This window comes from Lepidochelys kempii, chromosome 3 (assembly GCF_965140285.1).
Source record: "Lepidochelys kempii isolate rLepKem1 chromosome 3, rLepKem1.hap1, whole genome shotgun sequence".
NCBI lineage: Eukaryota > Metazoa > Chordata > Testudines > Cheloniidae > Lepidochelys > Lepidochelys kempii.
Genome location: NC_136382.1, coordinates 115,679,782 through 115,692,497, shown reverse-complemented (window position 1 = coordinate 115,692,497; position 12,716 = coordinate 115,679,782). Strand labels below are relative to the sequence as shown.

Below are 12,716 nucleotides of genomic sequence, written 5' to 3'. Positions count from 1 at the left end.
TATATATCTATCTTCTTACTATATGTTCCATTCTATGCATCCAATGAAGTGGGCTGTAGCCCACAAAGCTAATGCTCAAATAAATGTGTTAGTCTCCAAGGTGCCACAAGTCCTCCTGTTCTTTTTGCAGATACAGACTAACATGGCTGCTACTCTGCAACCTAAAATAAAACAAAAAACATTGGTTAAGAGACAGCATTTTGATATTGCTGCTTCATTTTTCAAAAAAGGGGCTGTATAGAGTATCCTCAGAGACTGAGAATTGCAACCGTTAAGACTCCTTTGGAAGGAAAAAGAAGTATACTGCTGAAAAAGCAATGCAACACGCATTAATATTTCTTTCAATCTTTTGCTTTCTTTTTCCTTTTCAGACCCCACCAGTACTAGGAGAAGGAACCCAGAAATGTTGGTCCATCACAGGCCAGATAAGTGAGCAGCAGTCCAGTATCTAAAGGGGAAGAGCACTTGGCAAAATAAGGGTGAACCAGCACAGAAACTTGGATGACATCTCAGTGGAATTGCAAAAGGAAATGAGAACACTGATCAGCATATTAAATGGAGCTGAAGAGACAAATTCAAAGAGGATAATGCTGCTTATAAGCCTTCAGGGCTGATACAGAGATAAGATCTCCGAGCCATAAGGGGAACAGATCTCTGAGCCATAAGGGGAATCATGACAGAGAGATGAGGCAATAGATATTTGTAGGGAGACCATGAGATTACAGGAGCTCTGTGAGATAACTCATGCAGACGATGTACCATCCTCAAGTACCTCAGTATGGTGCTCCTCATACACACAGGCAGATTCACTTACAGTGGCACATCACAGAACAGCCTCAACATTGTCTCATTTTTTCCTCCCCATTCTACAGTTAGACTATACCTAGGTCTAGGAGAACAGAAACCAAAATACAGCGCATTTCCTCTCTTCACAGTGCCTGACAGTAGATTGACTGTTTTTTTGTTTACATTTGTTTTGATCCAGTGCTGCCAGACATAGTTATTGCAGCCAGGCTGCCTGTTTGTTGTTAAATAAAGTTGCTTTTCTATCTCTTTGTCATGATGTTATGTGACAAACTGATGTTACATGACATTAAGAACAGTGATAGTCATAATCATACTGGCAATGATACGGAAACAAAATGAATTTATTAACCTTCAAATCAAATTCATTAAGCAGAAAATGAAAGCCTAGCATTCCCTGGCCTACAGGATACTATATCCTAATTATTGTCACCTTCAGAATCTATTGTATTTACACATAAGCATTTGAGAAACATTGCTCATAAATGAATGTATATTATCCGTCAAAATACATTGAGACATACAGTAACTAGCAACTCATGAAACCATCCACAAACACCATGCAAAAGCAAATTTGCAATGCAAACAGTATGTTAAGCATGGTTCAAACCTCACCATTCTCCTGGACAACAACTACTACATGACATACTCCCTTCATTTCCAAAATAAGTATGTAGATTACCTTTAATAAGGGTAACATGCCCGGTACTGAGAATGGCATAACAGACCTTTGGTGCATGTCTGGTTACATATAATCAGCACCAAGGTTTGAGACCTCTTCAATCTACAAACTGTTAAACAATTCATCCTTGCTTTCATAAATTTTATGTAGAACGGAGGAAATGGTTACTTACGAACAATGACTATTTGTCTCCAAATGTATTGCCTTAATACACATCCTTCTTTCTATATGCAGACAGAAGGAGAAAGACAGTACCTCCTATAAACCCAGAACTGAATAAGCCTCCAGGGTTGTGCCTAGACACACAAACTTTCCAATTTTAGCCTCTAACGTAAAGACACCCTGTGAACAACAGCTAAAGGCTAAGTGGTGAGAGAGTTTAGAACTTTTGTCCCAGAACATGTAACAGAACACATATATATGGGCCCAGACTCATGCTCAGAGACTGAAAGCAAGTATTAGCTCTTTGTAAAAGCACAAGGCAGAGACAATGAAGCTATTTATGATTCGAGATTACTAACTTTACTAATCCCACTTCAGAATGAGAGCCATGATAAGACCTTCAGTTGTGGTCCCACTGATTATTACTAGGGCTGTCAAGCGTTTAAAAAAATTAATCACAATTAAAAAAATCAATTATGAATAATCACACTGTTAAACAGTAATAGAATACCATTTATTTAAATATTTTGGGTGTTTTCTCCAATTTCAAATATATTGATTTCAATTACAACACAGAATACAAAGTGTACAGTACTCACTTTATATTTATTTTTGATTACAAATATTTGTGCTGTAAAAAACAAAAGCAATAGTATTTTTGAATTCACCTCATACAAGTACTGCAATCTCTGTATCATGAAAGTTGAATTTACAAATGTAGAATTATGTACAAAAAATAACTGCATTAAATAAACAATGTAAAACTTTAGAACCTACAAGTCCACTCAGTCCTACTTCCTGTTCAGCAGTCACTAGGACAAACAATTTTATTTACATTTGCAGGAGATAATGCTGCCCTCTTCTTGTTTACAATGTCACCTGAAAGTAAGAACAGATATTCTCATGGCACTCTTGTAACCGGTGTTGTAAGATATTTATGTGCCAGATGTGCTAAAGATTCATATGTGGCTTCATCTTCAACCACCATTCTGGAGGACATGCATCCACGCTGATGACAGGTCCTGCTCGATGACTATCCAAAGCTGTGCAGACTGACACATGTTCACTTTCATCATCTGAGTCAGATGCCACCAGCAGCAGAAGGTTGATTTTCTTTTTCAATAGTTCGGGTTCTGTAGTTTCTGCATCGGATGTTGCTCTTTTAAGACTTCTGAAAACATGCTCCATGCCTCGTCTCGCTCAGATTTTGGAAGGCACTTCAGATTCTTAAATCTTGGGTCAACTGCTGTAGCTATCTTTAGAAATCTCAAATTGGTACCTTCTTTGCATTTTGTCAAATCTGCAGTGAAAGTGTTCTTAAAACGAACAACAGGTGCTGGGTCATCATCCGAGATTGCTATAATATGAAATACATGGCAGAATGCTGGTAAAACAGAGCAGGAGACATACCATTCTCCCCCAAGGAGCTCAGTCAAAATTTAACTATGCATTATTTTTTTAACTAGCATCATCCGCATGGAAGCATGTCCTCTGGAATGGCAGCCGAAGCATGAAGGGGTGTACGACTGTTTAGCATATCTGACACGTAAATACCTTGCAATGCCTGCTACAAAAGTTCTGTGTGAATGCCTGTTCTTACTTTCAGGTGACATTGTAAATAAGAAGCTGGCACTATTATCTCCCCTAAATGTAAACAAACTTGTTTGTCTTAGTGATTGGCTGAATAAGAAGTAGGACTGAGTGCACTTGTAGGCTCTAAAGTTTACATCAGTGGTGGGCAAATTATGGCCTGTGGCTGCATGTAGATTGACCAGGAATGGCAAACTGCAGCCACTGGGAGTTGTGGGTGGCCGTGCCTGCAGACGGTTAATGTAAACAAACTGTCTCGTGGCCCACCAGCAGATTACCCTGATGGGCCGCGTGCTGGCCGCTGGTTGCCTACCACTGTTTTACATTCTTTTGTTTTTGAGTGCAGTTATGTAATAAAAAAAATCTACATTTGTAAGTTGCACTTTCACGACAAAAAGATATTGCATTATGGTATTTGTATGAGGTGAATTGAAAAATACTGTTTCTTTTGTTTATTATTTTTACAGTGCAAATATTTGTAATTAAAATTATAATATAAATTGAGCACTGTACACTTTGTATTGTGTTGTAATTTAAATTAATATATTTGAAAATGTAGAAAAACTTCCAAAAATAATTAATAAATTTCAGTTAGTATTCTATTTTTTACCAGTGTAATTAAAACTGCGATTAATCACCATTAATTTTTTTAATCACAATTAATTCTTTAGAGTTAATCACATGAGTTAATTGCGATTAATCAATAGCCTTAATTATAACAGTAAAGAAAGTCATTTGTTATCTCCTTATGATGTTGGTGTATCAGAGGCACGAGTGCCCTGAAAGTTGGTGTCCAGGGACAGCAACAAGGTAGAGTTCCTAAAAGTTTAGTATACTTCAGAGTGTAATCTTCGGGAGCTTCTGTGATTGACATGACAACCTGCTGAAGAGACAGAAATTTGAAAACGGCTAGCCAGATCAAGTGGATGACCCCTTTGGAGAGAATTCAACTGAGTATCAACTCGCTCACTTTGGGTGTCAAAGTCACTACCAGCAGGGTTAGTCTTCATGTGTGCACATGTTAAGCAAACAAAGCAAAATGTTAAGCAAACAAAGGCCTTTTTTTGTTTGGTTGTTTGTTTTAAAGATTACATTGAGACTGGCCCAGGTAAATGTTAGGGTATGCCTTCACTAGGAACATTAAAGCGCTGCTGTGGAGTCAGCACCAGTGCTGGGAGAGAGTTCTCCCACCCCCACGAGGGGAATAGCCACCAGCTACATGGGAGCACGGCTCCCAGCGCTGGTGAACTGTCTCCACTGGCACTTTACAGCGCTGAAACTTGCAGCGCTCAGGGCTGTGTTTTTTCACACGCCTGAGCCAGAAAGTTGCAGAGCTGTATGTAAAGTGCCAGGGGTAGACAAGCCCCTTGTCAAGCAAAAGTGGGAGGAGACAGTGGCGGATTAATGATTTTGCTGCCCCTAGGCCCTGAAATAATTGCTGCCCCCATATGAACTTGTTTTTAGTTTTTTTACAAATTTGCGCTGTCATTGGTGGTTTCATTACATGCTATGATTGGTAGAATCATGGCGTCCATAGACGCCGACTCCATGGGTGCTCCGGAGCTGGAGCATCCACGGAGAAAAATTGGTGGGCGCAGAGCACCCACCGGCAGCTCCCCGCCCCACCCGCCCCAGCTCACCTCTGCTCCAAATCCGCCTCCTCCCCTGAGCGTGCTGCCAGGTCCTGCTTCTCCCTGCTCCCTGCCAGTGCTTGTGCGTAAAACAGCTTCACGTGGCTGGGAGGGAGGGGGGAAGAGGGGAGTCGCCACGTGCTCAGGGGAGGAGGTGGGGCTGGGGTGGGGATTTGAGGAAGGGGACCAATTGGGGCAGGGAGGGGGCAGAGTTGGGGCGGGGGCGGGGTGGCAGGGAGGCGCGCGAGCACCCACCGGTGCCTGGGGAAGTTGGCGCCTCTGGCTGCTATTATAAATTTGTTGGCCTAGGTGATAATACATCGCTGGGAGGAGTGTATTGGGGATGAGAAGAATATTGTAAAAAGTACTCTTCCTCCTCTCTGCAGTCCTGGCAAGTGGTCTCTGCTCTGCTGGTCCAGGACCGCAGCCTTCCCCACACCTTGCACCTTGGTGTCTCAGGCCCCTTGGCTGTGCAAGAAGCTGTCTCCAGCCCTCTTCTCAGTGCTGCCCTAGCCCTAATCCCAACCTTATCCCGCCTTAATTTCCAGCAACGGTAAAAATAAAGTTTAAAAATGAAACAAACATTAAAAATAAAAATTGTTAAACAATGTGAAAAATCTTAACAATGAAAGTTGATATTTATCATCAAAATTAGAAAAAATAAAAATAAAATTCTGCCAAGCCTAGATATGGTTAAAGGAATATACATGGCCTTGAGTATACCATACCATAAAGTCTTTCCCCTTATGGCTGAAATACCCAAAGCAGACTTCCTCCAAGATGCAAGCAGACACAAGTCAGATACTGTATACTGAAATCTTGCCTCTAGAGCTTACACTCCTCAGTAACCAGGTGTTCAGAAGGAAGTGCAACAGGACAGATTGGGATGAGGTGCCCTAACTGAGAGAGAGCTCCTTTGTGGCTACATCATTAATCTGATGAGTGTCCACTATTACCTGCAGCCTGAAGAATATTCCTAGAGTCAAAAGGGGTCTAACAGACTGTCACACTCTTGCCTCTCCTCACTTTGGAAAAGCCTCTTGCTATTAATGGAACTGATGGGTAAGCATGCAGGAGTTTCCCTCCCATGAAAGGAGCATGTATGCCCAGGCAGCAAAAACTTCTAGCTTCAAGAGAAGCAAACTGACAGTGCTTCTTCCAGTTGAGTGGAAAAAATCTGATCTACTATGCCCTGATATGAGGACTTCTTTAGAGCTACTAAGGGCTTGTTTACATGATGCCTGTGTTAACACAAACTGGATACCATTTAGTTTGCCCCAGCGCATCCACACGGGGCAGTTAGCACCCAGCACTTTGGTGCGCCCTGGAATTCACACCGCTGTAGTCCACACTGCAGTGCAGTGTAGACATAGCCCAAGATATTTTGGCACTGCATCCTTCTTTCTAACCAGGTGGCAACTGACAGAAATCCTGTGAGAAAAAGCCCAGTCCTACATGTACAGGCTTTCAGACACAGTTGTATCAGGCCTCAATGTAATGCAGTCATGTGCAAATCAACATTGCAACTTTAATAAAATGCAGTAAATGCAGTAACTCAGGGCACTTGGAAACACAGCCGTGTCCTATGAGCCTCTTTGGGTTATTAAATAATACCATGTTGGAAATTAGAACCTGCACTCTCTCAGGCCTGTCTTGACAGGCAAAAAGTGTGTTTTTTCAATTGTGCTGGCTGAACAAGACTGAAAAGCCCCCTTAAGAATCATAGGAACACATATGATATATATGTTGTAGCTCCCCCCTCGACTACAACTTAGCCAGCTAATGAACATAATAAGCAAACATGCTTTCAGATGTGCTAGCTTGCATTTTACCAGATTGTCCGATCTGTGAGAGTAGGTTGTAGAAATGGCTGTGATTCTTACCAGGTTATGAAAGTTGAACCCCTTAATCTCCCAGAATATTTTGCTCCATTTACCTCAATCCACTGAGTCAAGAACTGTTCCGGGTACTGTGGGACAGGCAGTCAGAGGCAGTGCAACTGCAAGGATTGATTAGAATGCTCTTTGTGGAAGTGGAGAAAAAACACTCTTGAAACATGATGCTTGGAAAATTTGCACGGATTCCATTTGTAATGGGATTTGTTATCAGGTGAAGGCAAAGCTCTCATGACAGTGTGCCCTAAAAATACTGGTGATACAAAACCAGAACGCAGTGCTCCATAGGAAATGGCCAGTAGATTCTTATTTCAACTTCCCAGTCCGTCAAGCTATCCTCAATGCTCTGTAACCTAGTCCATTCACTGTAGACTTTTACTTACCATCTGTTACAACTGCTTCTCTCTGCTGTCCATTTAGCTCCCCTGGCTGGAGGTTCAGCTCCACTTGCTCTTCCACTATACCATTAATGTTGGATATCTGTCCATTCTTCTGTAAAAGCTGTATTGGCAAGGGGTGGGGTGGAGGGGAAAAAAGAGAAGGATAAGGATGAAATGTATTATAATTTTCAAGCTCATAGTATCATTCCTTCTCTTCTTTCACATAATAAAAAAATATTCACCTCTTCTAGAAATAGTTTCACATTCAAATTCCTTTTTATATACATATGGATTTGGGGAAATATAAGTACTAGACACTTACATAGCACTGTTCTTTTTTAAAAGATATTAATATTAACTTTAATAAATCATTCCATCACCAAAGCACCTTTGTGAGAGAAGCAGGTATCTGGGATCATATATTTTGTTAGTCTGCTGCATAGGATTTACTGAAGAACCGACAGTCTTGCCACAAAATTGTGCAGGAGAATCTAACTTTGCATTTAAGAAATAATTTAAGATTCTAGCACTTATGATTGAGAAGAAAAACTTCTGAATGTGAACTGAATCTGACTGATGCAGTGGTATCTTCCTGGGTCTACAGACAGCCTGAAACAGGAGCTCAGAGATTGATTTTTAGCATTAGTTCAGGGAAGGTAGGGGGTTAGCTCTGAAGATCAATGATAATTTAAAATGTCAACAATGTTATTGCCATGTCAGCTGTTGGGGAAGGGACTTTTGGGAGGTGATCTAGGAGTTCAAGCCCTTCCCTCAAGATTTTGTCACATATGACCCTCATTAGCAGAAGGGAGGTGGTGCATTCCTCGCCAGTGCAAAAAGCCCTCTCAAAAAACCCTACACCCCAACCAATCCCTATGTACCCAAAATGAAAACCACTCTCACACCTTCCACGATCAAAAGAGCACCAACTGATCCTTGCCAACATGCCAAAACTAGCTGTTCTCCATCTCCAAGACAACATCAAAAAGGCTGTGAGTCTGTCACAGATTCCATGACTTTCTGGGACTTCTGCAGCGGCTGGTATGGCTGGCCGAAGGGCTGCCTGACCAGCTCGGGTGGCCCCTCCAGCCAGTCGCACTGACCACCTCTCTCGTCCCACTCCCCCCTAGCATCCACAGGAGTTTGGATGTGGGAGGGGGCTCAGGGCATGGGCTCTGGGAAGCGCTTACCTCAGGGGGACTCCCCAGAAGCGGTGACATGGCCCTCCCTCAGCTCCTAGCTCTATGCGCTGCCTCCACCCACAGGCACCGCCTCCTCAGATCCCATTGGCCGCAGTTCCTGGCCAATGGGATCTGCGGAGCTGGCACTTGGGGTACGGCCAGAATGTGTAGCCCCTTGGCCGCGCTTCCACCGAGGAGCCAAGGGATGTGTCATTGCTTCCATGGAGGTGCAGAGCTGGGTAGGAAACCTGCCAGCCCCACCAACCCCCACCCAGCAGCAACGGGGGTCCTGGACTGTGCGCTGCTGCCCGCCCCTCTTCCCCAGCACCAGACCTGTCTCCTTGCATGAGTGCCATGGGTCCTCCCCACAAAGTGCCCATAGCACCCCCGGCCTCCTGCCCCAGAGTACCCGCAGTGCCCCTGGGCCCCCTCCCTGCCCCAGAACACCCATGTTTTAATTAGGGGTACATAGTACAAGTCATGGACAGGTCATGGGCCATGAATTTTTGTTTACTGCCCATGACTTGTCCGTGGCTTTTACTAAAAATACCCATGACTAAAATGTAGCCTTAAACATCAACAATGGAGATTTGACTAGTCAATTCAAATACATGAGGTATATTGACCATTGAAATTTTGGGGCAGAGTAAAATAAAATAAAATAACATACAATATACTTGTATTATTCAGTTTCATATTTAAATCAGTCAGCTAAACCTTCCATCTTTTAAATTTCCTGAAGCTGTTGCAGAAATTTCAACTAGTAGTAGAATTTAGCACTGAAGTACCAGAGAAACAAAAGTGCTTGACTACAGAATTTAGACCCAGCTTGCTGCACAATGCATGGGTACGTGATTATCATCCCCATTTTGCAGTTGAGTAAACGAGGAAAACTAACCCAAGGCAAGATGTCAATGGAGTCTACAATGCGCTTTTTGGGAAATCTCAGCCACTACCCTGCAACTCGGGCAGGCAGCTCCACTGCTGGCAGAGTATTCATTGCACATATGTTCATCTCATCACACTCAGAGAAAGTCTAGATGACGCCGTGGTAGTAAGAATACCCATGCCTACACAACAACTTTCACTGTTGCTACACGTTTAAGGTACTTAACTTTACTACTGTAACCAGTCCACTGAAATCAGTGAGACTACTCATAGTCAAATTAGGCAAGTGCTTACGTATTTGCAAGATTGGGGCACAATTTCCTACTGTACGGAAGTCCCACGAGGGACTTTGTGTCAAATCCAGGATTAGAACAGAAGAGCTTGGTTCCCAGTCATGTATATAGACTATACTGCTCTGAAAAAAATATTTATGTTGCTTCAAGGAATTTATTGATTTAGAGCGTGCATAGTCGTCTAGCCAAGCGATGGCATCTTTGGTGGCATGATGCAGTTCTTCTAGGCCACCGCTGAGCCTAGTCAGCCGGCATTCATCAACAATGTGTGCCATCGACTGTGTTGCGCCGCAGCTGCACAAAGTGCTGTCACGAAGGACCCAGCGATACTGGTTGGCTGCACAGAGACCTTGCCTGGTCCAGAACCTCTTCAACAGGGACCAGGACCGACAGGGCAGGTCAAAACCAGGCGAGCAAATTGTGGGGTCAGCGACGAGGGACTGGTTGGGGATTATAACAGATGTCCTATTCCTCTCGCCAAAGTGTTTCCGCCCTAACGTCCTGGCGTGGCGGCTGAGACCATAATGGGCGATGTGATGGCAAACGTGCAGCTAGTAGTTTAAAAAGGTCATTGTGCAGCGGCAGGCTTAAGTTGGCGCACACTTTCTCCAGCAACTTGCCAGTAACATATCTCGTCTGATATGAGGAGGAGAAAGGTTGGTCAGAACTGGGAGTCATGGGAGTGGAGTTGGACGCAGGGTGCCACAGATGATATGCATAATAGCGGCATGTAACTGCATATCCACCAGTTCAAGGAATAGAGTACTGTATGACCAAAGCTGTATATTCTTTCTAACTACATTTACAGCTTGATTTTTAATTAAGCATAAGACAATTAACATATGTTACCTTTGTCGAGGAACAAATTACAAGTGAATGAATATAAAAGTAAAAGGGTCACTCAGTCATATTTCTACATGAAATGTTTTCCCCAATATTGTTTGTTATAAATAGCACCTAAAATTACTATAATGGCACCAAGAAAAAAAATCTCCATATTTCAGCTTCTTTAATTTTTACAGTATTTTGTATATAGGCATTTTAACCTGTTTTTGTGGGTCTTCCACAGTAAGAGAGGTTTTTTTACAAAATATTAAATGAATGTATTAAAAGCACAAAAATTGGCAGAGGGATTTAGGACAGTACCTGAAACTTTTAACACATTTTTAGAAATTGACTAAATATCCAGCTGATTGTGTCTCTTGAAGAGCTCTGTGTAAGCTCAAAGAGAGCCCCTCTGCCAAGCAAGGAGTGTGTTTTGGTAGCTCCCACAATCGGGGAGGGCACAAAAACAGGATGGGCCAGGTCCTGTGGGATTTCTAGCCTCCATAGGACTTCTGGGGTAGGCTTGATATCTTGCAGGATTCAGCACAGGATTTGGAACCATAAGATCTCAAGGGATTTGGCACAAGATTTGGAGCCATGATCAGAGCCATGTACTCAGAAACACTTCCTGTTTGCTGGTTTCCCTACCCTCCCTCCTGTGCCCATCCAGATGGGGATTCAGTGTGGCAACCTCCCTAGACCCTCTGCCTTCTGCTACTGCAGGTGGGCCAGCAGGTATGCAGGTATCACTTTACCTCAGAGTGATTCACTTTTGTGGTGCCGCATGCGAAGCTGCTATGGGGCCAGGTCTGGGGGCAAGATAAAGGATGCCTCCCCTCCCCTGTGGGCTCCCAGCTCTCGGGGAGGCTGGGGGGTTAGGAATTTCTAGGGACAGCAGGGCTAAGTCCCATGACCTGGGCAGATCCCAGGTGGAGATTCCTGGCTCCCTTGGGCTATAGGCCATGCCCATGAGGGGCTGCGGGACTTGAGTTGGTGGCAGCAGCTGTTGGATGTGTGAGTGAGCCCAGTCTGCCCCCTACCTGTGGGGTGGATTTTACCTGGTAACTCTGTCTTACTGTGCTAATCTAGTTGGTTCTTACCATGGGCTCATAACTGCTCCAGCAGGGAAGTGTGGTGGCTGGTGATCATCCTGATCAGGGACTGGGACTGATCTGGGATTGTCCTGATCTGGGTCTGATGCTCCCTGGCTTGGTTTTTGCTCCTGGTACAGATCCCCTTTCTATTTGTGCATTTCTCTGTGCTTGTGGTCTCTCCCTAATCTCCTGTGAGACACTAGTCATGCTTGTAGCCTATACATAAGTACAACACAGAAACTTTGGATGTGAAAATGGAAACCTTCCATCATGGGCCATAAGTAGTATGTCTGGTGTTGATGCTGCTGGTGATGAGATGTGGGCAACAAGACTTTTAATCAGACACTTATTCAGAAGTGTCCATTTTCACTCCAATTATAGACTCAAGGTCCTTTCCTACAGCAGTTTAATGGATTAAAGCCCTGCTTCAGACTTGCACATTTACATAATTACTGTAGGGCAAACTTCCTTATTGTAGTTAGGACCTTAGACTGTGAAGACTGTATCATGTGTCTCACTCCAAAGATGGGACATTTCCACTCCTAAACATACTCATTATCTCTGCTCCTTCCCGAGAAGTGCAAGAATCTTTGTTCAGGAGAATGCAGTCTTTTAAATTCTAATGTACAAGCCTGAGGAGGACAATCATTTGCAATTGAAAGGCAAATGACTACTCCCTCACCTTTCTGAGCCCCACCCTGTCCAATGGGAACCAAGACAATAGAGGTATGAATAGATTATCTAGTGAAAAATGTTTTAAAAGCCCTGTGATAATCATCCATTGAGCAAACAGTGGCCGGAAGGAGCTTGTATGTGAGACTCTGCAGAACTGATCTGATTGTTAGCTTAGCTGGGTAGTGTCTCAGCAGAGACATCCCCCTCCAATGAACCCTTGCTTATAGAGCCAAAGTGACTCTGCTTGTCAAGTTAGGAGCTGCCTCTACATTAGAATCTCTGCCATTCTGTGAATATGGATAAATGTGGTAGCCCCTGATGTACCTCTGTCCCTCAGTGCTCATGAGACTCAGCGTGTCACCAAAGCATGATGCAGCCTTCAGCTTTGCTGGCCTGCAGTCTGGTCTGTTAAATGGGAGAATTTGAACCCCATGTTCTAACTGTAGCCTCAAGGAAAGGCATTAGTGTAGGTGGAAGCTTAACCCCTCTTCTGTAGCCAATGTCTGGATTATTAGACTATGCCTTAACTGGCTTTCAGTATATCTATCTGTCCTTGCATACGATTCCTGCTCAAGCACATCAGTCAGTGCCAGTGAAGAATTCTTCCAGCCAGATG

The 12,716-nt window shown here is 43.5% G+C and overlaps 1 protein-coding gene across 1 annotated transcript in view; it reads right to left on the bottom strand.

Annotated features, from left to right (window-relative positions):
* Positions 1-12,716, bottom strand: part of AKAP12 (A-kinase anchoring protein 12) — a 136,801-nt gene that overhangs the window by 52,390 nt on the left and 71,695 nt on the right. The window contains exon 2 of the mRNA XM_073337656.2: positions 7,148-7,265. Coding sequence (XP_073193757.2) covers positions 7,148-7,265 — 118 coding nt within the window. The remainder of the gene's footprint in view (positions 1-7,147; positions 7,266-12,716) is intronic.